Raw genomic sequence first — 22,904 nt, forward strand, 5'->3', positions numbered from 1 at the left:
CAAGTATTGTCCCTAAATTTTAACCAGGAGAAAGGAAGGAAAGTTACTGATTTTATTCATGGGCTTATTTAGTTTTTGTACATGAGTGCCAAAGAAATTCATATGTTGGAGAAGCAAACTTAAAACTTAACATCTATCTATCTATCTATCTATCTATCTATCTATCTATCTATCTATCTATCTATCTATCTATCTATCTATCTATCTATCTATCTATCTATCTATCTATCTATCTATCTATCTATCTATCTATCTATCTATCTATCTATCTATCTATCTATCTATCTATCTATCTATCTATCTATCTATCTATCTATCTATCTATCTATCCATATCTCTGTCTGTCTGTCTGTCTGTCTGTCTGTCTGTCTGTCTGTCTGTCTGTCTGTCTGTCTGTCTGTCTGTCTGTCTGTCTGTCCGTCCGTCCGTCCGTCCATCTATCTATCTATCTATCTAGACAACCAAAGGATGAAGATTTGTTATAGTTAGGTATTTTAAGAAATTAGGTTATTGAGTGAGGAGAGGGGAAGCCCGCTCAGGTAACACCCACAATCCTTGCAGGTAGGCCTGGTGTCAGGTGTGTGTGTGTCAGAGTCATTTGAAGTTCAAGTGATGGTGGGTACAGTTCTTCATAGTTATCCTGCCAGGATGGCCAATCCTGTCAAAACCTCTGTCCCCTTTGTCTCATTGTCTAGAGGGCACACATAGACACCAACAGCAGAGCAATTCAATCAATCAATCAATCAGTCATTTGTAGAGCGCACTACATACCCGCGAGGGTCTCAAGGTGCTGGGAGGGGGGGGGGTGCTACTGGTTGAACAGCCAGGTCTTGAGTAGCCTCCTGAAGGTCAGCAGGTCTTGGGTCTGTCGTAGGCTCAGTGGGAGGGTGTTCCAGGTCTTGGCGGCGAGGTGGGAGAAGGATCTTCCGCCGGTGGTTGTTCTACGGATGCGAGGGACAGTGGCGAGTGCGAGGTCGGCGGAGCGGAGCTGGCGGCTGGAGATGTAGAAGGGGAGTCGTCCATTGAGGTAGGCTGGGCCGGTCTTGTGGAGGGCCTTGTGTGCTTGGATGAGGAGCTGGAAGGATATCCTCTTGTTGACGGGGAGCCAGCGCAGGCTTCTCAGGTGGGGGGTGTTGTGGCTATGGTGTGGCCATTCACATGTGTCACTGGGTAAAGACAGAAGGCACAAATGATTATGATAAGAAAATTCCCACATTTCATTTTCAGAATTGTAACTTCATTAAAGAGCGTTGCAGATTGTAAACAGCACATCTCTACCTGCTCCTAATCCATAGCTATTGCATATTAAATGTAATAAGGAAACCCAGTCTTAGACAACAGGAGAGATAGGTCTTGCAACAGCAGTAAAAGGCTTGAGGGGTTTTTCACTGCCAGCACATTTAGAACCTAAACCCACATATCCTACTTTTTAAATACAGAGCACCCTGCCCCATAATCCTTTAGAGCCTACTTTAGGGGTGACCTGTAAGTATCAGAAAGTAAGGTTTAGGCCTGGTAAACAGTGTATTTCTGCCAGTTCAAAATTGCAGTTCAAAACCCAGGACCTGGGTATAGGTAGTACCACTTTATTAGGGACTTTCAAGTAAATTAATGTGCCAATTAGGTGTAATTCAATTTTACAGTTGTTGAAGGAGCGATCACAAACACTGTAGTACTGATTGGCAGTGGTAAAGTGCCCAGAGTCCTAAAGCCAACAAAAACAAATTAATCAAAACAGGAGATGCAAAGGGAAAATGTTTGGATGTATACCACACCAACTGGATCATACTTCGAATCTAACCACACCCTACAACCTACTGCAACCAAAAAAGAATTCAGAAATACAGTAGTAGTGAAGAGAAATGTTTTGAGGAATACCAAGTCAAGTATGCAAGGTTCATGGTAATAGGATCTTAATTTAAGTAAAAAAGAAATACCAGAAATGACTGAAAGTTAAAGTAATCTAATGTGTGGAAGTTGAAATAGGATATCAAACTTTTGAAAACTGAAAAATATTACAATTGACCAGTTTAGTGAACCATCTAGGACTTGCACCCCGTCATGTACTGCTTATTATTATCACATATTACATCATTCGTGAATCTTATATATTCACAGCAGGTTAGACACTGGGCTCATGGGGCCAACCCCTCCAGGGTGCCGAACACCCTGCTACACCCAGCCTTCTGACAAGTGCAGACGTGGGTTGTCCCTGCACTTAACATAATGCAGGTGGCCAACCCTACTGCACTCTTGATTAACATTTAATGGTTGGTTTCCACAACTTCTTCTGGGAATTGTTTATTAACTTTATTATCTCCTAGGCTCCTCTACCAAATTTTGTTTAGCTTGATTTGATTTAAAGATCTTTCATTCTTTTATAACATTATTGTTTGTTCTGTTACAAAGAATACCTCTTATACATTTCTTTAAAGATATGTCTTTCTGCTTAGGAAAATAGTAGTAAAGAGAGAAGTAAAATTCTAGGAGTCTGGCACAACAATAAACTCACAATGGAAACCCAAGCCAAGAAACTGGCAGCCAGCTGCTTTGGCCTAATCCAGGCTCTGAGGAAACGTTTAGGATGGCTGCGAAAATCTACATGCAGAGTGGTGGTACAAGACCTGGTAATCTCATAATTGAACTAATGAAATTGCCTATGTCTGGGGAATCATAAGTCAGTCATAAAAAGACTTCAAGTAATACAAAATTCTTCAGCTCAAATATTGCTACAAATTCCAAAGCACCACTTGGTAACTGCAGCCCTGCGAACCTTGCACTAGCTTTTAGTACAAAAATAAATACACTTCAAGGCACTTTGTATCACTTATAGAGCAAAATATGAAAAAGAACCCAGATTGATTGAGACACTGCTAATACCCCATGGCCCCACTAATAACATTACACTCCACCAACAAGCTATTACTAACAGTCCCCAGAGTAAAGAGGGCTAGAGGTGGTGGTAGTACCTTTTCTTTCCTTGTTCCTAAATTCTGGAATGCTCTCCCACTACCAATAAGGAAAACTGAGTCAGAATCCATATTTTGAAAACTTTGAAAAACACAACTCTTTTCAGCAAATTTGCTGCCCATGCGGAAGACGTGTCTGCTGTCCTTAGCGCTTGGAGGTCCTGATGCGTAGCCATGAGTTTTATAAATCTAGGTGAATTCAATAGAATAAATTGAGTTGTGAAAGGAGAACCAATTATATTCTCAGGGAGAATTAGTTTTGCATGTGTGAGTATGTAGCTTTTGCAAGTTTGTGAGCTCAGTCACAACTCAAAACAATCTCTGCCCTGCCTTGCTCTGCTAGTCAGATTTCATGCTTCAATTGTTGTGATGAAAGCACTTTACATAGCTTGAGAAAGGTTTGGTCATCCTGCCTGACACTTTCTTCCATTGTCTAGTGTTGATCAACACATTTTAATATTCTGAACCATGTATCAATGTAAGGTGTGTCCCCTACACTGCAAGACTGCCAGAGTATTAAGGAGGGCTGTTGTTTGTTGCCTATTTGTAGTTGAGTGAGACGGCACACAAAAGAAATGCTCTACACCAGATTAAGGAGTAAAAGACTGCTTTATTTGACCTGGTCTGTTAATAAAAGACATATAACCTTAAATAAAACTCAGTAAGGCAAAAAGCCTAACAAAACTAGAAAACCTCACTAATACATTTTAAAAGTCCTGATCTCCCCCACCCATTTTAAAACCTCATCACACCCTCTCTCTAAACTCTTTCCTTCATGCCCAAAACCTATGACACAACTCCTGCCACAACTAAAAACACTCACCTGTTCCCCTCACCCAATTCATCTATCTGCCATCAACCATATCCCGGGCCTCCCTTTGCTATGTTCACCCCCCATCTGAGCCCCCCATGCAAAAACTGTCCTGTTTTACCCGCCCTCTGCCATACATACCAGCAGAAAAATAAAATAAAATCTCCAAACACAAAAACACAGACCTGTTCTACTAAAGACAATTGTTATTAAGAACTGCAGTCCCTAAGTGCTATAGAAAAAAATCATACTCTTGGTATAAAATCATTGCCCAGGAAGAGCAGTACTCAATCATTGATTTATTCAAACAGAAGATAAAAACAAGTTTGAAGGGTAACAATCACAATTAAACATAGACATGCGGTTCAGAGTGATTCAGTCGACGACGTTTCGATCCACTATCAATGCCGAATCATCATCAGGACAATTAATAGTTTGCCTAAACCCATATTACATATACATCAAAGTTAAAAACCTGAAAAGGAAAAGAAAATTGAAAGAAATAAGAGAATTAATTCCAGTATTGTACCTGAAAGTAATACTGGCCAAGAGTGACCATGAAACACACATGTGCAAACCATGCACAAAAAGGTGTATTATAGTGAACTAGAAGGAAATCAAAACAAGTTCCCAAATTGATGACACAAATGAACAGTAGGAATGTTGCCCAATTTAAAAAGACTTAATGGCATAATGATCACACAACAAGGCATGCATTGCTCAAGGCATGTTAACCCAGAATGAATTGGTGTGTCTAATACAAGTGAGATGCACTATGTAACATTATAAATAATCATGGCCCTGCCCAATCTATAGTAACAGTAAATCCAAATTAACAATTTGTTTATATAAGTGGGTGTTCTTTAAATGCGGCAATGAGAACCCAAATAGTTCTAGAAATAAGCCAGGTATACAAAAGGTGATTAACCCCTTCGCCGCGGCAGGAATTCCGCCGCGGCGCTGGGGGGGGGGGTTTGGGGGCAGCGCGGTGGTGCTGTGCTTGTGACGGAACCGCTCCGTCACGAGCCACGGTTGAGCTGTGCTCATGACGGAGTGGTTCTGTCATGTCTCCGCCCACTGCGCTAATCGCCCGCACAGGCGGAGAATTAGCGCCGCATGGGCGGAGCGGCGGCCAACGGCCGCAGCATGACGGAACCACTCCGTCATGAGCACAGCGCAACCGTGGCTCATGACGGAGTGGTTCCGTCATGAGCGGGGAAGGGGTTAAGATAACTAAAGGAGCAAGCTGGAAGCCATACCTCTATGTAACCTGGCAATTCTGGGCAATAATTGGTGCAATAGGCATCCACCTACCAGGAAAGCGAGCTGATATTAAACAATAATTCAGCAAAAAGGAATATCAAAGGCTCGTAAGTATCTTATGGTGTATATAAAAAGGCTTGAAAATGTTTGTAAAAGAAGGGCATACATAGGGAAAAAGATGATATACTGATTGTGAGTATAAGCCAGCACCTATGTATATAAAGAAAGAACCACTAATCTGAGAAATTTTTGATAATTTAAAGGTAGTCCAACACTATAATTAGTTGAGCCTGCGTAATGTAAATAAATGTAAAACCTCTTATCGCTTCCAGAGCCCAGAATAGGAACCTGTCTCAAGGGACACAGAGTGCAGCCAAGTGTGTGTTGCTAGAAGTAGTACATGTAGAGAAAGGTCTAACTTACAAAACAAGTCCAAAAGTAGTATACGCAGAGGAAGGACTAACTTACAAAAGTAGCCCATAAGTCCCCAGAAGTACGGTGGCCATTTTGGAATTGTGATAATATAAAGAGAAACTCTTTTAAGGTAAGAGACTTATGACAAGGCACAGGGCCAATTATCTCCTTGCTTAAGGAAACGATCTTGGCAGTAAGTACTAACCTTGGACGGTGAGTTCCCAGGGTTTTCCGCACTCTGTGAAGGACAGGGAGTTCCTAAAGAATCCGCTCCGTGGAGCAGAGTTTTTTTCCTTGCTCGCACTCATCAACATCAAGTTGGTGGGCACAAGCAAGGAAAATCCCCCTCCCAGTGATATTTTTCATCACTGACACTCACCAAGGTCTAGTTGGCGAGCACAATTGAGGAAAATCAAACTCCTGGTGAGATTTCTCAAAACCTTCCATTCACATTGAGAAAGCTGCTGCTCCAGTAGAAAATCTACCCGAGCAGAAGAAAGGAAGCTCAGCACTCTTGCTCTGCACATGGTGCAGTTCGCGATCATTTTACAGTACAGGACAAATATCCTGCACTCAAAATCACCACGAATGGCATGATCCTAACGCACTCCACTGCTTGTGGAACTCCATGTAGAGCAGCAGAATTATTTCTTATCTTTGAGGAGTTCTGCACAGTGGAACTCCACAAGCTCTGCCCAGGCCAGGAAGTAATTAATCAGGGTAGCTATCAACAATTAATATGCAATAAGGCAGTTATACATAAGAAAGATATGATCAGTCACATAAGGGTAAAAAGAATTAAACATGAATACATTGATCACATGTATGCCAAACGGAAAAGAAAATTATATGCTGTTATTATGTTAAATTGCAGTACATAGGTGGGCAGCCTTTGTAGCTCTATCGCAAAAAAGTCTGTAAGTCCTGACAGAATTCATATTACTGAAGTCCAGCTCTCAAGCTGTTTAAGACCACTGTGAATACTGAAAGTCTTCAGAATACATGTTAATTCCATTTTGTTAAGAATTGCAGTGAGGTCTCCACCCCGATCCGGTGTTTTGATCACTTCAATGATTTGCCAATGTAAAGCATTTTCCGTATATCCCATGGTTTCAAAAAGTTCCACCAGAGGTGCATAAACCACTCTGCATCTTAGTCTGCTACTGTGCTTATAGATCCTGATTCTTACTGTTTGCCCCACATAAATGAGATTATAGGGACATAAAATTGTGTAAATTACATTTGCAGTACAGTAGTTGAAGAACGGAGAAAGGCTTATTCTTACATTCCAGTATATGAATTCTTTTGTCTCAATTGTGTACTCACGCACACTACAGTTGCCTGTAGCCCAGCAAAGAAGCCATCTCCCACATGTCATGCAATGTACAGTTTGGGTTTAGGTATGGTAACCATGCCCTAACCAAATGATCCTTAATGTTGTTGTTCCTTTTAAAGGCAAACATCTGGTGTTCTGAGGAGAGCTCCCCTGCTTTAAGAACATTCCAATGGTGTAAAATATGTTTTAACTTGGTGTGAGACAGGTGTAAAAGTATTAACACATACCATTTTTTCAATTTTATCTTTGGGTTTGGGGGTCAACAGTGCTTCACATGGTCTATACAATGCTCTCTTGATAGATATAGTAATAAGCTTGCATGGGTACCCTCTAGCTAGTAGTTTGCTTTTTAGGGTCTCAATTGCGTAAGATTTTAAAAAAACTGGGAATATTTTAGGGAATCTCGTAAACCTCTGAGATGATGACTAGAATATGCCAAGAGAGTATTCAGCTCTGTAGGCTTACGGTAAAGTGTGGTGTAGAATACTCCCTCATGATTTCTTATCTGTATGTCAAGAAAATAAATCTCCTCCCTGCTGTATTGAAACGTGAATTTTAAACCTTTGCAATTGTCATTAAACCATATCACAAATAGGCTAAGTGCATTTGCACTGCCCTTCCAAATAAAAAAAAATCATCAATTTTGCGTTTCCATGAAACTATAGTGGCTTGGAATGGGTTTTCATTAGTCAGAATAGTAGTCAATTCAAGATAGTCCATAAAATGAATGGCAACATTTAGGGCATAAACTGCTCTCATAGATGTACAGACAATGGTAAACAACTTAATAGCCTCAACAAAACCTAAATAAGACCGGGAAGGATTCACAATCTATGCTAAAGGAGGTCGAGTGGGTGATACTACCTGAAATAGCCCAGCCCCTGGTTATGATGATGGCCAAGATGCTGTCCCACAGCCAGACACAATACAAAAATGCCTCTAGTTCCTCTCACCCAGAAATGTCACCAATCCCATACTCGACCATCCCAGGAGCACGCCAACCACACAACATGCCTATCTGGAGGCCAGGCAAGCCTAGCCCTGGGCTGAGCCCCCATCAGGATAGACGGCATGCAAAAGGAACACGCAACACCTGATTAAGGGATAAAAGCTCCTTTAATAGAACAGGTCTGACAAAAATAGACAGATAACCATAAACAAACCCTCACAAAACTGGGAAACCTCACTAATACATTGTAAAAGTTCCTGCCCCAAATTTGTGACACAACCCCTGCTCCAACTGCCGACACAAAAACACTCCACTGTTCCCTTCACCCAATCCATCCCAATTGCTCCTGGACAATACCCAGACCACCCTCAGCTGTGTTCACCCCCATTCGTGCCCCTGTACAAAAATTATCTTCTTGCCCCCGCCAACCAGAAAAACCCAGAGGAGTTTTCCTGTCCCACCCAGGAAAAACTGTTCTGAACCAAAACCCATTTCCCCCCTTAGCTCTAAAACCTTTCTACTAAAATCTGCACTATTACTAGCTGTAGCTCCACCAAATAATATTTGTTTCCAAAAATGGACAAATGGACACCCCCCTGCCTAAACAAAAACTGCTCCTCTTGTGTCAACTCATCATGCTCCAGGACTGAAATACCTAATCCTTTATAAAAACTCTGCATTTCCCTATTGACCTTTCTCCTTTGTTTTTCAACTGCATGAGGTTTCCTCGCCCCCTCCAGCCTCATCTCTGTACCATCTCAACCCAAGAAATGTACGTGCCTGACCGGCTGTCGAGAATCAAGGACAAGTTGTTTTTCATTACTTTCAAGATACCAATGCCAGAAAGAAAAACAAAGTCATTTTTCCCTAAATGGATAACCAATAGATCCAGACATATCTTACTACTGACCCATTTGGACAACAACTCCCCCAGTGCATGCTACCATTCCCCAACCACTACCCTGGCACCATTCAAATCCATTTGTCTGTTGAAAATTCTTGCTTCAGCTTATTTTGCTGCCTAGCGAACAAATGAATTTCCCACAATCCAATCTGTGGGAAGATTGCTGCTTTGAAAAAATATATATGTATATCACAATTGCAAACGTGGTTGAATGCAACATTTATAACATTGTGATCCTCATCTGCCCAAAGACTTCCCCTGCCCCTCAGACACACCTCTACTCCGGGCTTCAGTTGTTGCACCTATCCTAAAGGAATGAGTCCCAGGCAGCTAATCACCCATGTGGGTATCCGTACTACATTCTTGTGCTACGTTCTTTCAGGGCTCAGTCAAAAAGTTAGGTCTTCAACCCTTTTCTGAAGGAAGAGAGGATGATGTTTGGAGGTGGAGGGACGGTCATTCCAGGACTTGGCAGCGAGGTAGGAGAAGGAGTGTCCTCCACTGTAGCTTTGGTGGATGCGAGAAGTGCATGCCAGGGCACTGGAGGCAGAGCGAAAGTGTCTGGAGGGTTGGTGGAGGTTCAGGCAGTGGTTGATGTATGTTGGTCCTTGGTTGTAGAGGGCCTTGTTGGCGTGTATCAGCAACTTTAATTGGCAACTTTTCTGGATGGGAAGCCTGCGGAGGCTCCTGAGGTGGGGGTGATGTGGGCTATTCAAGGAGGAGAATGAGTCTGGCAGTAGCATTCAGCATTGTCCAGAGTCTTGTCAGGAGTTGGATGCTGATTTCTGGTGTAGAGTGCGTGGCCATAGTGCAGCCGGCTGATGACTAGGGCTTGAGTTATGGTTTTCCTGGTGTTGACGGGGAGCCATGCTGATGGGTCTGGAAGCAGGAGAAGGAGATTACATTCAGCTGGCATTTCATGGTGAGTTTGCTGACCAGGATGATGCCAAGGTTGTGGGCGTGCTCCATCATTATGGGTCCCAGTTCTGAGGGCCACCAGGTGTAATTCCATGGGGAGGTGTTGTTCCCGAAATCAGCATTTCCTCTAGTCTGTGTTGAGTTTCAGGCAGTTAGTCTTCATGGGTGACACTGGTCATACAGTTGTGGAAGTTTCTCCTAGTGGTGGTGGGGTCTTCTGAGTGTGAGAGAATGAGCTGGGTGTCATCTGCGTAGGATATTAGTTTGAGGTCGTGGGTTCTGATGATGTTGGCCAGGGGCGGTATGTAAGTATTGAACAAGGTGGTGCTGAGGCATACTCGCAAAAACTGAAAAGACATCAAGAATGAGTCGTCCTCATGAACAAAAATCCAAATCCCAGCCCCCTAAAAAAAGTGACAAGTGCAACCAGCTGCTCACATGACAAGATGTAGTCAAACATTTTCTCAAGAGCATCGCCTGATCCCAGCCCAACTGATCCATTTTAGCGTGCCCCAGCACAATCCTTACCTCAGTAGCTGAAACTGTCACGTGACATCTCAAAAGACATCATGCCACAATTAACCGAACAACTGAGAAACACTAATTGGCCCACGAAAAAGTCAAACCATGCATAATGGGAAGAATAACATTTCCCAAGAAGAAAAGCATACCAAATGCAAATTGTCAACTATGGCTAACAGTAGTTTACCTGAAATCCATCTCTGTTTGTCGATCCCTGCCCCTCCCTCCCTAGCCCAACCTCCTACAACCCTACAATGCACTTCTCCTGCCATCTTACCAGCAATGGTAACTGCAGAAAGGCCCAGATAAATGTGACCCAGTATAAAGAGAACTGCATCAGCTTGTCTCAAGGAAAAAGCTGAGCAATCCGAACCTCTCCTCAATGCCCCAGAGTTTAGGAACTCTTTCTATGTCTGTTGGTAGGACGTTTTTGTGATATTCACTTCAGACTTTCAATAATATCAAGCACTCGAATACACCCAGCTCCCAGAGGCATCCTGGTCCTCACTGCATCTGCTCCCAGTCCATACTCACAGAACTACTGCCACTGTGAACTTGACAATGCATTGACATCGTTACTATCCACACCAGGTACATGTCTCGCCATAACAAAATGTTGAACCTTAAACAACACAGCGAGACAATGCTCAACAAATGTAAAACTATCTCATCTTACACTTTTTGGTAATTAATCATGGTAGCCACAGTTGTGTTGACCACATTGAAAACCACTTTCTGTTAGCTAACAGCTTTCCCCACAAGCCAATTCTTTGACCAGAGAAAAGAACTCCAGGAAAGGAAATGCTTTGCATCTTGTCCAGCGAACTCTTAGGTAAAGGCTCAGCCACCATTCACCCATCCTAAAACAGCCAGAGCCATGTGTTCCAGCTGCATCAGAAAATATTTGGACCTGCCAAAGCCAATCCTTGTCCGTCTATAGCACTGTCATAACATTTAAATCTCAAAAAAATGTAATCAACATTGTCAAATCTGCTTTCACATTTGCTCGTAAATACACTCTGTTATGTGGTAGCACAGTCCCAGTCACTGAACAACCGGTTCGCCTGTAAAAGACTCCCAGCCCATACAACTCTACAGGCAAAATTCAAATGACCCAGGAGCTGTTGCACCTTTCTCAATTCAAATTTGGTCACTCCTCAGCTTTTCCCAAAATTTCAATTAGCCTCTGCATCTTGTCTTGTTGCAAACAAACGTCCATGTTCACTGAATCAAACTCAGTGCCTAAAATGGTGATGGTCGTAAGTGGACCCTTGGTTTTTTCCAGAACTAAAGGCACACCCTGTTCTGCCATAACCATTTGAAATGCAATCAAAGCTCTCCAGCAATCACTTGAGTTACTTTAGCCCACCAGCAAAGAATCGTCCAGATAATGTGACACATGATGGACACCACTTTTGTACAGGAAGACCCATTTAAAAAAACAACTAAACTTTTCAAACAAGGAACAAGAAACTGATCAAGCCTATGGGCAGCAGTCTGTCAATGTAAATCATCCAGTCAATTTTAAAGCCAAGTAAGAATAAATCATCCGGATGAATAGGCAAAAGTCTAAATGTGGACTTGATATCAGACTTCGCCATTTCGGCACCCTCACTACATGCCCTCAAGAATGTGATAGCTTAATCTATGGAAGAATAGTACACTTTATGAAATCATTGACAGACTCACCATGGCACCAAGACAGGTGATGAATCAACCTATATTCACCTCATTGTCTTTTGGAGACCACTCCCAAAGAAGAAATTGTCAAATTCTCTAATGGCCCTTAATCAAAGGGACATAAAATTCTTCCTGTTCTTTCTTCCTTCTGCAATTTTCACCTCACAATCCTAGGGTTGGCCATCGCCGATCTAAGTTTATAAGCCTACCTCCTCTGCCTGGGACCTTTATAAATAAATGAAAACCTTCAGTAAATCCCCAGAAACAACATTTTGCTTCCTGTTTCGATAGATAAAACTGTTACAAATAGCTTAAAACTTTCACATCAACTGGAATAGGCCACTTTTGCCCCCAATTGTTGCTTTCCTCTACCCCTGACACACCCCTGTACTGGCCTGGCCACAGTAGCGGTCCGTGGAGGGAGTGACGGTGGGGCAGTGAGGCGGGGCCGGGGAGGGGCAGGGTGGTGAAATGTAAACACGGGAATATGAATGAACGGAGGTAAGTACACATTTAAATAAATAAAATGAATTCCTTTGCGCGCGCTGCATCGCAAAATGCGATGCAGCGCGTGCAACGAAATTCGTTTTACTTATTTAAATGTGTACTTACCTCCGTTCATCCATATTCCCGTATTTACATTTCACCACCCTGCCCCTCCCCCGCCCCGCCTCACTGCCCACCGTCACTCCCTCCATGGACCACTACTGCCTGGCCACCTAAAGGGTAGATTGCCAAACAGTGCAACGCTGGATGCTTTCACCCACAATTGCCACAATTGTGCCTAAATCATCACTGCAATGTGTAGCAGCTCCCTCTGTTAAGTGACCAGCACATCCTGTTTTGTGGTCATTGTCAACTCCCTGCAAACCCCCCCCCAAATTTGGTGGGGTGCCCAAGAAAGGGCTAGTACTTTAGTGGTAGACCACTTGCCATATGTACCACCGGTATGGGTCTGGCTTCCCTCATCCACTGCATCCATAACTCATTGTCTATTTCACCCCATTCTTTAAACTTGCCCTTAACTCCTTATCATATAAAACCATGCAAAACCACCAAAATCTAGCTGAGCTCTCCTCAACACACTCATATATTTCAAAATTACAAATCATTTTCTGTATGGCGCTTGCAGAAAACACTAGCGTAAAATAAAAAAGCTGATGTCCAGTTTTCAATAGCAGTCAGGAACCTTCGGGCCGTCTTACCAACTCCAACTCCTCTCCCATTGACCCTTCTTTGGCTTGCGCCTCTGTATGTAAAAGTTTGAAAACATCTATAAATTCTCTTTTCTACATTTTTTCTTTCGTGGCCTGTATCAAATGCGCCCCCAAATGCATTGACACACTCAATTACAACAACATTTTGTTTTTTATACTTACCCAGATTGGCCATCACCCCCTGTTGACTTTTCTTTTTCACCTGTTGTTGTTTCTAAATATGTGTCCCTTACAACATCGCCTTTTGTAACTGTACCATTGCCCTCCTTGGTAATCTTGTCCTTACCTTTTCGAGCATGCCCTCTACAACCACTTCCACTGGACCATTCCCCACACCCACTGACACTAGTCACAGCACTTGCATCTCCCAGAACCCTGTACACATGGGTTTTCAATCTTATATAATTACCTGTTCTCAACATTCACTAAGCCACTTTCATTCTGCTGTCCTTCTGTTGTCGACTCCTGCCAGCTTCTTCCTTTTTTCCCTGCCATAAAAAACAACAAAATCCTGACCTTCATTACCCTCTCCACCCCACAGTCCTTGATAAACCACTCCGTTTCTCCCCAGAGACCTTGTCTTCCCTTATTTGCTCTTCCTTCATTGATAACTCATATTCATCATAATCCAACAATTCCCCATCCAGACCAGGCAACACCCTCTCCCTCCCTTTAGGACTTGTATTGGGCACCTACCCATCGCTGACACCATCATCAACCCAGGGCACTGCCCACTGCGCCCTCGCGGTCAGGAGAGTCTCCCCAGACTTCTCCTTCTGTTCATGCTGATGCCTACAAAACTCATCAGACTTGACCGGTGTCTGTAGGCCACCGCTGAAAGGCTCCTTATGTTCTTGACCCAACCTAATGTGCACTGCTCCTCCTGAATTTTCATAGGTGCCACCTGTTGAAACCTACTCTGGCCCACGTTACCCTAGCAATCCCTGGCCCCGCAACATTGGCGGGGAGAGAATTCCTTGTTTTCCACATCCCATTCAGTACCTTATTTATCATGGGACTAAATTGCCCCACAACCAAACCAAAAACATTTAATGCAGAACTCAAAGCCTGCACCATATACTGTCCACCCTCCAGTGAAATGTGTCCCAAAACCAAATGATAAACTGTGTCCTTACAAATATGATCCCTCTCTGAATTGGAATCTAATATCACTATTGGTTCCAGTGCCTCCTGCACCGGCAGTGTCATCTTGAGCGCTGCGACAATATTTCCTCTATAACTTACTCATTCCTTCAGCCGTGGGCAACACTCCTGCAACCTGCTGTTGATTGGCTGCCCCTGCTAGGCCTGCGTTCCAACCCAAAGAACCAAAGCGACTCATCAATGAAATGCCTCTTCTGCGTGATATCCGCACTGCACCTCTCTTCCTGGCAAAACCAGTCCCAAAACACTGGTCCTCGCACCGCATCTCTTCCTCAGCATCCAAAGCTCCTCCCATGCAGAAAGCCCATCAGTCCCATACTTGCACTTCCCAGTAGCACACAACCCACATGACATGCCAGAGAGGGGCAAGGCAAGCCTAGCTCCCTCCCCCCCGAATCCCCATTGGATGCATTTTGGAAAAGGCCAATAAATGCTACTTAATGGCTTCATTAGTAATGTGTGAAATGTTTCGGAGTGGATTAAATTCTGAAACACCTTTAAAAAGCATTTTCACTGATGTGAAAATTGGTCCATTTTATTTTAAAAGGATTTCAGAACTCCCCAATTCTTATGATATTATGTGCTGACAAGGTTTCAACATGACAAGGTATGCTGCTGACAAAATGCATTGGTGTAGTAGCTAGAGCAATCTCTTGGTTGTAATGTAAAAAGTGTTTTTAAATTGTATGTTTATTTAAGTCAAACTTTTTTCAAAATAAGTGCTAGATTATTTTAAGGGCAGTATATCTGCTAAGAGTGGCCTTCTATGAGCAGACATTCACAACCATGGCATTGTTGATTTTCAGCATATGGAAGATTTATAATCAATTCACATCAAAACCCGGCATGTAGTCTCGATGCATGTTAAGTTAGTAGAACCTTTGACATTGGATGGTTTGATTTTCAAAATTTATCTTGACATCATTTTATGATATTGGTCATGAGCTTCTGTCAATACATTCTCAAATATATAATTAATAAAAACAATAATTTAATCACGTGTTATGTATCTAAAATATGCATGGCCATCCCTCACTCTGAATAGTTTTTTAGAAAACGTTTTTTTTTTTAAGGGTGTGTTAATTTGAGGAACTGTGCACTTGGGTACAATGTTTTTCTCTGTTACAGTTTAAATTACATCGTTATCTAATGTGTTGCATTAGTTATGCTCCTGAATTTACTTTGTTAAATGGGTTCTTTTTAATAAATGTTTAATATTTTTATGCAGCGAAACCACACTGGCTGCAAACAATAAAAAATGTGGAAGCTGCAATTGAGGGGCGACTCTTCTGGGAATGCAGAGCCAGCGGAAAACCTAAACCGTCCTACAGATGGCTGAAAAATGGAGAACAGTTCACAGCAGAGGTAGAATCACACATTGCTACAGTATTGGACATTGCACCATCAAATATGGAAGACACGTATATATCAGTTGTGTCCATAATGCTAAATATGTGTTCTGGATGGTGGTAGTTCATTTAAGAGTCAAAAATATATTCTTACAAAACTGGAAAGACTCATTTCAGTAAAGGATACCACAATTTGCTTTCCCTAATTGAAAGCAGGTGTGCATTATACAGAGACTTCTATTGTGTTGAATTTAATAGACTATAATGTTGCTCTAAGTAAAAGAAGAATCTGGACAGCATAGAGGATGTACATGACAACTGACTTGACTCTTGGTACAATGATGGCATTGCTGTCAGAGATGGAATTGGGCATTCCTGGCTACCTGATAAAAAAGCTCCAGGTAGTCCAGAATTCGGCAGCTATACTTCTTCTGGGTCGGGCCCTAAAGCCTCAATGTTTGTTAACAGTAAAATCTCAGACTATTTTCCTCTTTTGAGAGGAGTGCGTCAAGGTTGTCCCCTCTCTCCTCTTTTATTTATAATTGCTTTAGAGCCCTTTTTATCTAAAATTAGACAAGACGCTCAAATTACCGGTTTCCAGCTTGATACCTCCCATGTTAAAATGTCTGTATATGCGGATGACATTCTTTTATATTGTTCTAATCCTTCTACATCCATTCCGTCTTTTCTACAACAAGTTGACATCTTTTCTCAATTATCCGGATACCGGCTTAACTCAGACAAATGTGAAGTTCTTCCTTTAAATGTGCTTTGCAATAAACAAGATTTAATTCCAACGGGTTTTTCATGGCAAACTTCTAAGATAAAGTACCTGGGCCTGTGGTTTTCTTCAAACATTCCGGAAACACTTAAATAAAATTTTGATCACACAATCAAAGTTCTATCTGATTCTATTGATCGCTGGCATCCACTTTTTCTATCTTGGTGGGGCCGACTAGATTCCATTAAAATTATGCTCTCCCCCATAGTGTTATATATTATTTCCATGATTCCTGTACATATTCCTGACTTTTACTTTTAAAAAATTGATACTCTCCTAATGAAATTTCTTTGGAAAAACAAACCTCCCCGAATAGCTCTGTCTAAAGAAAGACAAATCTTCTGGCGGTCTTAAATTCCCTGATTTCAAACAATATCATTATGCCTTTTCATTAAAACAATCTTCCTGTTGGCTTTCTCTCGATCAGACCACTCCTTCGCCCATTTGGTTGAATATAGAAAATTACTTTTTATCACCTTTTCATTTTAACGAATCTCTATCCTTTACTAACAATATCTTATCTTTTCGAACTCCAGTCATCTCCCATACACGTAAACTTCTTGTTCCATTACTACCATCCTCTTATCCTTCGTTTACCTCAATAAATCAACAACCCATCTGGCATAACAATCTATTAAGGATTAATAACCGTACCTTTTACTGGAAATCTTGGAGATCTAAGGGTTTGCTTTGGATTTCTCAATTAGTAAGTAACAACACCCCTTTATCTTTTTCGGAGCTGCAGACACAATTTTCCTTACCATCTTCATTTAAAGCTCAATATGATTGACTATATCCTCCGCTCTGCCAATATCTTCTCTCTTTGCCGACTACGTCTTCCCCTTCCTCCAGAGTCTCCCGGCTTTATCCCTTACTATCTAGTTCTTCTTCAGCCTCTGCTCTCTATAATAGCCTATCTTTTTTCTCCGATAGGAACAAAACAAAAGTTGAATTGGCTTGGGAGAAAAATTTTCTTGAGTGTTGGACTATCCCTCTTTGGGACAAGTTGTGGCTCAAAATCCATAAGACGTCCAGAGCTGCTAATACATTTCAAACCCTTTATTTTATTTATCAACGCCTCTTATTTACCTCCGCAAAATTGGCCTCCTTCAACACAGATGCCTCTCCATCCTGTTTGTCTTGCTCTGCCACATATGCTGACTTACTGCATATGCTTTTTCACTGCACTTCTGTAAACCGTTTTTGGCAATCAGTCTGGTCTCAAATTAACAAAATTTTTAAAACAAACATTCCTTTTTCTCCCTCTAATATTTTTATTAGGCTCTCTTTCACCAAAAGAGATCGTTTATGGCTACCTATCTCTACATATTTAACTTATATCGCCTCACAAAAGGCTCCATTAGTTCAAACTCCTGATGAAGTACGGAAACCTCCATGATACCCTTGTTGTCTTTTAACTAAATTCACAAAGACCCTTATTAATATTCCCTTTGATGTTTTTTACTTCTGCAACTTGATTAACAACATTGTTTTTTCCATTTATAGCGAATACTCATGTGTATTGTTTTTCTTGAAGTTTATAATAATATTACATTTATTATAATTGTTTCCTCTCTCTTGTTCCTCTCTTATCTTTACCCTCCCCCTCCTTACCCTTTCTTTCCCCCCTTTTACAGTTTTATTGAATTGTCTTTATTGCTTTCGTATTACTCCAATGTATATTTTATGTATTTGCTGTTTTCTTATTTTGTATTACATTGGAACATTGATGAATAAACTTAAATGTTAAAACTAGACTTCTTCTGGGCATCTCCACCAGACAAAGCGTGCGTCATCACTTGTGTTCCCTTCACTGGCTTCCCGTAGCGGAACGGGTGAAGTTCAAAGCGCTGGTCCTAGCCCATCGCGCCATGAATGGTGTTGGCCCATCCTATCTGCAAAAGCGGTTTACCTTCTAGATGCCCTCGAGACAGTTGTGATCGGCATCTCACCGTCTCGCACTGGTTCCCCGATTTAAGTACCAGAGGCTGGGTGGCAGGTCTCTGACTCGGAGGGCTTGCTCCCCTTCAGACATCGCACCGGGACACTCATGAGTAGCCGTGCGCGTTAAAAATCAAAATAACATAACATAACATAACATGAACATTCCTAAGTTTCTGGTTGAAAACTAATGACACTTAAATGCAGCACTATAATCTGATGTAATAAGGTGTAACACTTCCCCATGATGGAAACATGCACTTTTGAGAATTTTGCATAGACTGTATCATATTTTTACACGTTTGTTTTATAATGTCTTTAAACATGAAGGGGAAATAAAAATAAATAGTGCACAACCTCCTTCACTTTTTTCCTTTACTTCAGCTAATGTGTAAATAAATACTTTCGCCTTTGTTAGTACAGAATCAAGTAAATAGATGCCAAGTTTTGCAGTTCACCAGGAGGACACATTCAAAAGACGGGCAGGCTGCACGCGGCTTCCAGGTGGTACAGTGAATAAATGATAAATAAATAACACGTCTGGAATTGATATTGGCTTTTTGGATATCTTAATGGAAAGAACAAGGCCATCAACATCAATTGTTGTAATTTATACTCCCACTGGAATGTATGACAAGTGGCCATATCATATTCTGATAACAGACATGATGTAAGAATCAAATGAGAACATGTTTCCTTGTTCGAGAAAACAGTCTGTGTTCATGACAGCAGCTGAGATATTATTCTCCTCCTGTTCATGATAAGTTTTAGCTTGTGGTCTGTTTATTGTGGAAGGAAGAGGAGGACCAGTTTACCTGCATAAGCAGTTAGGTGAAAACGTGTAACACGCTTAACCTGAGATAATTATGTAGTGCTCTGCATGATGAGCTATTTCAATTGGTCCATGAATGGTGAATTTTTAATGAGGTAGACAACAATGTTGGCTTACCTCAAAGTAAATTAGGAAAATGTATCCCTAGATTTAAGAAAAGCAAATAGCTGTTTTCCATAAGGCAATTTAATTTGGTATATATTGTCTGGCTATTGTTTGTTTACCTGTGAGAAAGTGCTCAAGTCAGAGTCAGTAAAAGTTTCAGTAATTTAAACCAGGGCTTAACCCCTGGTATGGATGGTACAGAGCAGACAGGCTATATTTAGAAAATGTGTAATGCATTTAGAAGATCTAAACAGTTAAAAAGTTGAAAAAACAACAAAATAAACATCCAACTCCAGTTTGCCTAATAGAACATACTTTAGTGACTAAACAGCAAGAATCTAGTAAGGGGAACAGGAGATATGATTTTTGTAGTTATGAATCAAATTAGCAACCAAAAGAGTTAAGTGTTAACCGCAGGCATCGTATTGTGCTCGACCGAGACCCAGGCATGACTTTGGGCAACCGTGGGTCGAAAACAGAAACTAAGGGGCATATTATCAACCCCGGCGATAACATTATCGCAAAACGTTGATAATGGGCTTGATAATATGCTCTATGGAATTACAATTGAAGCTCAGGTTAGATGTCCTTCACATCTAACATGGGCTTCAATTGGAATTCCATAGAGCATATTATCAAGCCCATTATCGCCGTTTTAGCGGCAGTTTTCTGCTGCTAAAGCGGCGATAATTTTATCGCCGGTCTTGATAATATGCCCCTAAGTTCTTTCTGGTTGGAAGTTTTACTTCTGACAAAGCCTCTGAAATGAAAGTCAAAAATCTTCAGCAGGATAAGGCAGCAGGCTGTGATTGAGAAGGGGTCCATGAGGCCAGATAGCTATTAGACAAGATTGTGGTGAAGCCTTTAGGACCTTTAGTGGGAAAGCACTAAAGATGAGAAATTTAAAATTCTGTGTGGGCTGTGTGGGCTCAAAAGAGTGGGCCGGCCTATACCCAGGCTGTCTCCAGTAACCACAAACATTGTCTGGGGCCCAAAAGCAGTTTGGAAAGGTACCTTGGTAGGATAGGAGAAAAGTGAAAAATATGTTTTTGCTATGCCAGCCTCAGGGAGTGGGTGAGCTTAACACAGAGGCTAACTGGTACTGCCATTCTGTGAGAGCTTCAAAAAGGATTGATATGGGATTTTTGGTGGCTAAAGGAGCAGGATGTACTACAAAACAGAACTGAACTGAATGTGGGAATTTGTTTAGGTTACAATTATGCCTCATCAGCAATCAGCAGACACTGACTACGAGAGGAAAGGAGGAAAGGCTCCCTTCAAACAGTCTTTAGAATACAATGAATAGATACCTGACTAGAAGGGCTTCTTTGCAAAAAGTAAACAGACCAGTAGGAAATAGGACTGGTGATGAATCACTAGCTGAAGAGAAAGGTTAAACGTGTCTCCCACTTCTAGTACCCAGGCAGCAGTTTCTACAAAATCTCAGAACTTTAGAAGGAACAGGAGAAACATAATCAGCAACCTTAGATGTTTAGGGGAATTTGCGTTCTCCACCTATAATGTAACTATCCTTTCCTTGCCCTTTCAACCCATAGCACAGTTTGCTGGTAACTATTTTTAGTTTTTAGTTCAGCAGTGGCCTCTAGTGGATGCTGGAAATGTTTACAACCCACTGTTTCTTATGGATGCCTTTTGACATTTTCTTCAAACATTTATAACTCTTTATTCAATTTGTGTTGGCCTTGTTTTACAAAATAAAGTATTCTTCTCTTTACAACCTTGTTTTGGGAATTTTACCTATTGATTTCTTAAACTTAATGTTCTTTTGTGTGGCTTAAACACTTTATATACATTTTTCCCAGGCAAAGACTGTTCCTCAGTTATCAGGGTAAGACCAGTTTTACTCGATGAAATAATATTTACCTAAAAAAGACACTGATTCACTAACTTCATGGAAGTTCATAACATGCTCTTCCCGGTTAACAGTCTATTGTCCCAAACACACCAATTAAGTCATTTTTTAAACCTAGAAACGTTTACTAACATGTCTGCAATTCTCAATGATTTGAAGATATGACCCTCAAAAGAAATATAATTAAGAGAAGCAATAAGGGATGACTGCAGATAAAAATCAAGGAGAGGACCTTGGTGCTCATTACGCAAGTCCGCCACCGTAGCGGTGATTGGGTCCGACCGCCATGCATGCGGCGGTCCCGCATATACAATTATGATGGGACCACTACTGCTGCGGTCAGATTCCGCACCTTTAACATTGCGGTGGCGGCTGCTGATGTTAAAAAGAGCTGATGTTAAAAAGAGCATGTTGTGCATTTCACTGCACTACGTGGCAGGCACTACACTGTGCCTGCCACTTGGTGCAGTGAAATGTAGGGGGGTACCCACACCCACAACTCCTCCCAACACAAGGGGGGCCCGCAACGGGTCCCTGAAGTAATACTCCCTCAGCGTTTCAATGGCGGTTCAACCACCACGGAAAGGCTGGCTTCCACAGGCATCATGATTGTGATCACCATTGTAAGCATGCTGACCACTCCACCAGGCAATCGTGATGATTGCTACCGGCGGAAAAGCGGCGGACGGACATTCTGTCCGCCGCGATACCTACTGCCATCATAATGTGGCAGGGGGTAAATCTCATGACGATGGCGGAATGATCGCCACCACCGGCCCGGCGGTGGCTATTTTTCCGCCATCGTAATGAGCCCCCTTTATTCCTGTGTTTTCTGTTTTCACTGCATTTACCCCAGCAGATTTTCTCTTTGTTAGAAATGGGGGTCTCTAATTGGCAGAGGTAGGTACCTTTGTCCAAATAGGGACCCTTGTTTCTAGTCAGGGTAAGGGGGATACTCTCCTAAAATAACTCCTGCCCACCCCCTTGGTAGCTTGGCATGAGCAGACAGACTTATCTCAGAGGCAGTGTGTAAAGCATTTGTGAACACATACAGTAATACAGTGAAAACACTACAAATGGACACCACACCGGTTTAGAAAAATAAGTAGTCTTTAACTAAACCAGAAAAAGACCAAACAACAAACATCCACAATACTGTATTAAAAATAAGGCTTTCAAATGTTAGAAATAGTTCAGTTCAATGCAAGTTGTAAATGAGACACTTTTCTCAAAAATATCTTAGATGGGGCGTGGCCAACTGCATGGCCGGGTAGCCGAGTCTTCCGCGAGCTCCGCTGGCCCTGACATTTATCCTGTGCTAATCCTGTTCCTCTCAGCCGTTACCCCCACTTACCGGCTCCGGAGGTGACGGTGCAGATGAGGGCGACTCCGGTGAACCGTTTGGGAGCTCATTGGTGCCTGGTGGCGGGGCTTTGACCAGCGCGACGATCAGCGCGCAGCCTGCAAGATGGCGGCTGGACTGGCTCGATAGGGGTGGTGAGACCGGACGAGTAAGTCTTTTCCCCGAGTGGCTGGTGGTGCTGGGAGACTCAGCGCTGAAGTCCCGGGTGCGGACTTTGTTGTTGGGGTCCCCCCGCCTGGGCCCAGGAGTGGTGGGAGACATCGACCCGCAGGGGGGAGCACCCGCAGTGGGCGAACGCTGCCTGCTGGATGCGCTGAGAGAAAGATCGCAGCAGCAGTGATCGGGGAGACGAAACCCGCTGGGTCTGGCACTTCAGATGTGGCCCGCGGGCGGTGTGGGGAATACTGTTGAAGAGCTGCAGTGAGTGGCGCATCTCATTGGCACATGCTGCCTAGAAGCGCTGGGGGACTGCTACGCGGTGTGCTACTCCACTCCCCCGGCGCGGCAGCCTGT

General features: G+C 42.3%; 1 protein-coding gene across 2 annotated transcripts in view; it reads left to right on the forward strand.

The window, feature by feature from the left end:
* The window catches only part of LOC146797512 (contactin-3-like), an 869,316-nt gene that overhangs the window by 633,804 nt on the left and 212,608 nt on the right, over positions 1-22,904 (forward strand). For both annotated transcript variants that reach the window (XM_085624528.1, XM_085624527.1), the window contains one exon: positions 15,376-15,512. In XM_085624528.1, the coding sequence (XP_085480654.1) occupies positions 15,376-15,512 (137 nt within the window). The remainder of the gene's footprint in view (positions 1-15,375; positions 15,513-22,904) is intronic.

This window comes from Triturus cristatus, chromosome 9 (assembly GCF_964204655.1).
Source record: "Triturus cristatus chromosome 9, aTriCri1.1, whole genome shotgun sequence".
Taxonomy (NCBI): Eukaryota; Metazoa; Chordata; class Amphibia; order Caudata; family Salamandridae; genus Triturus; species Triturus cristatus.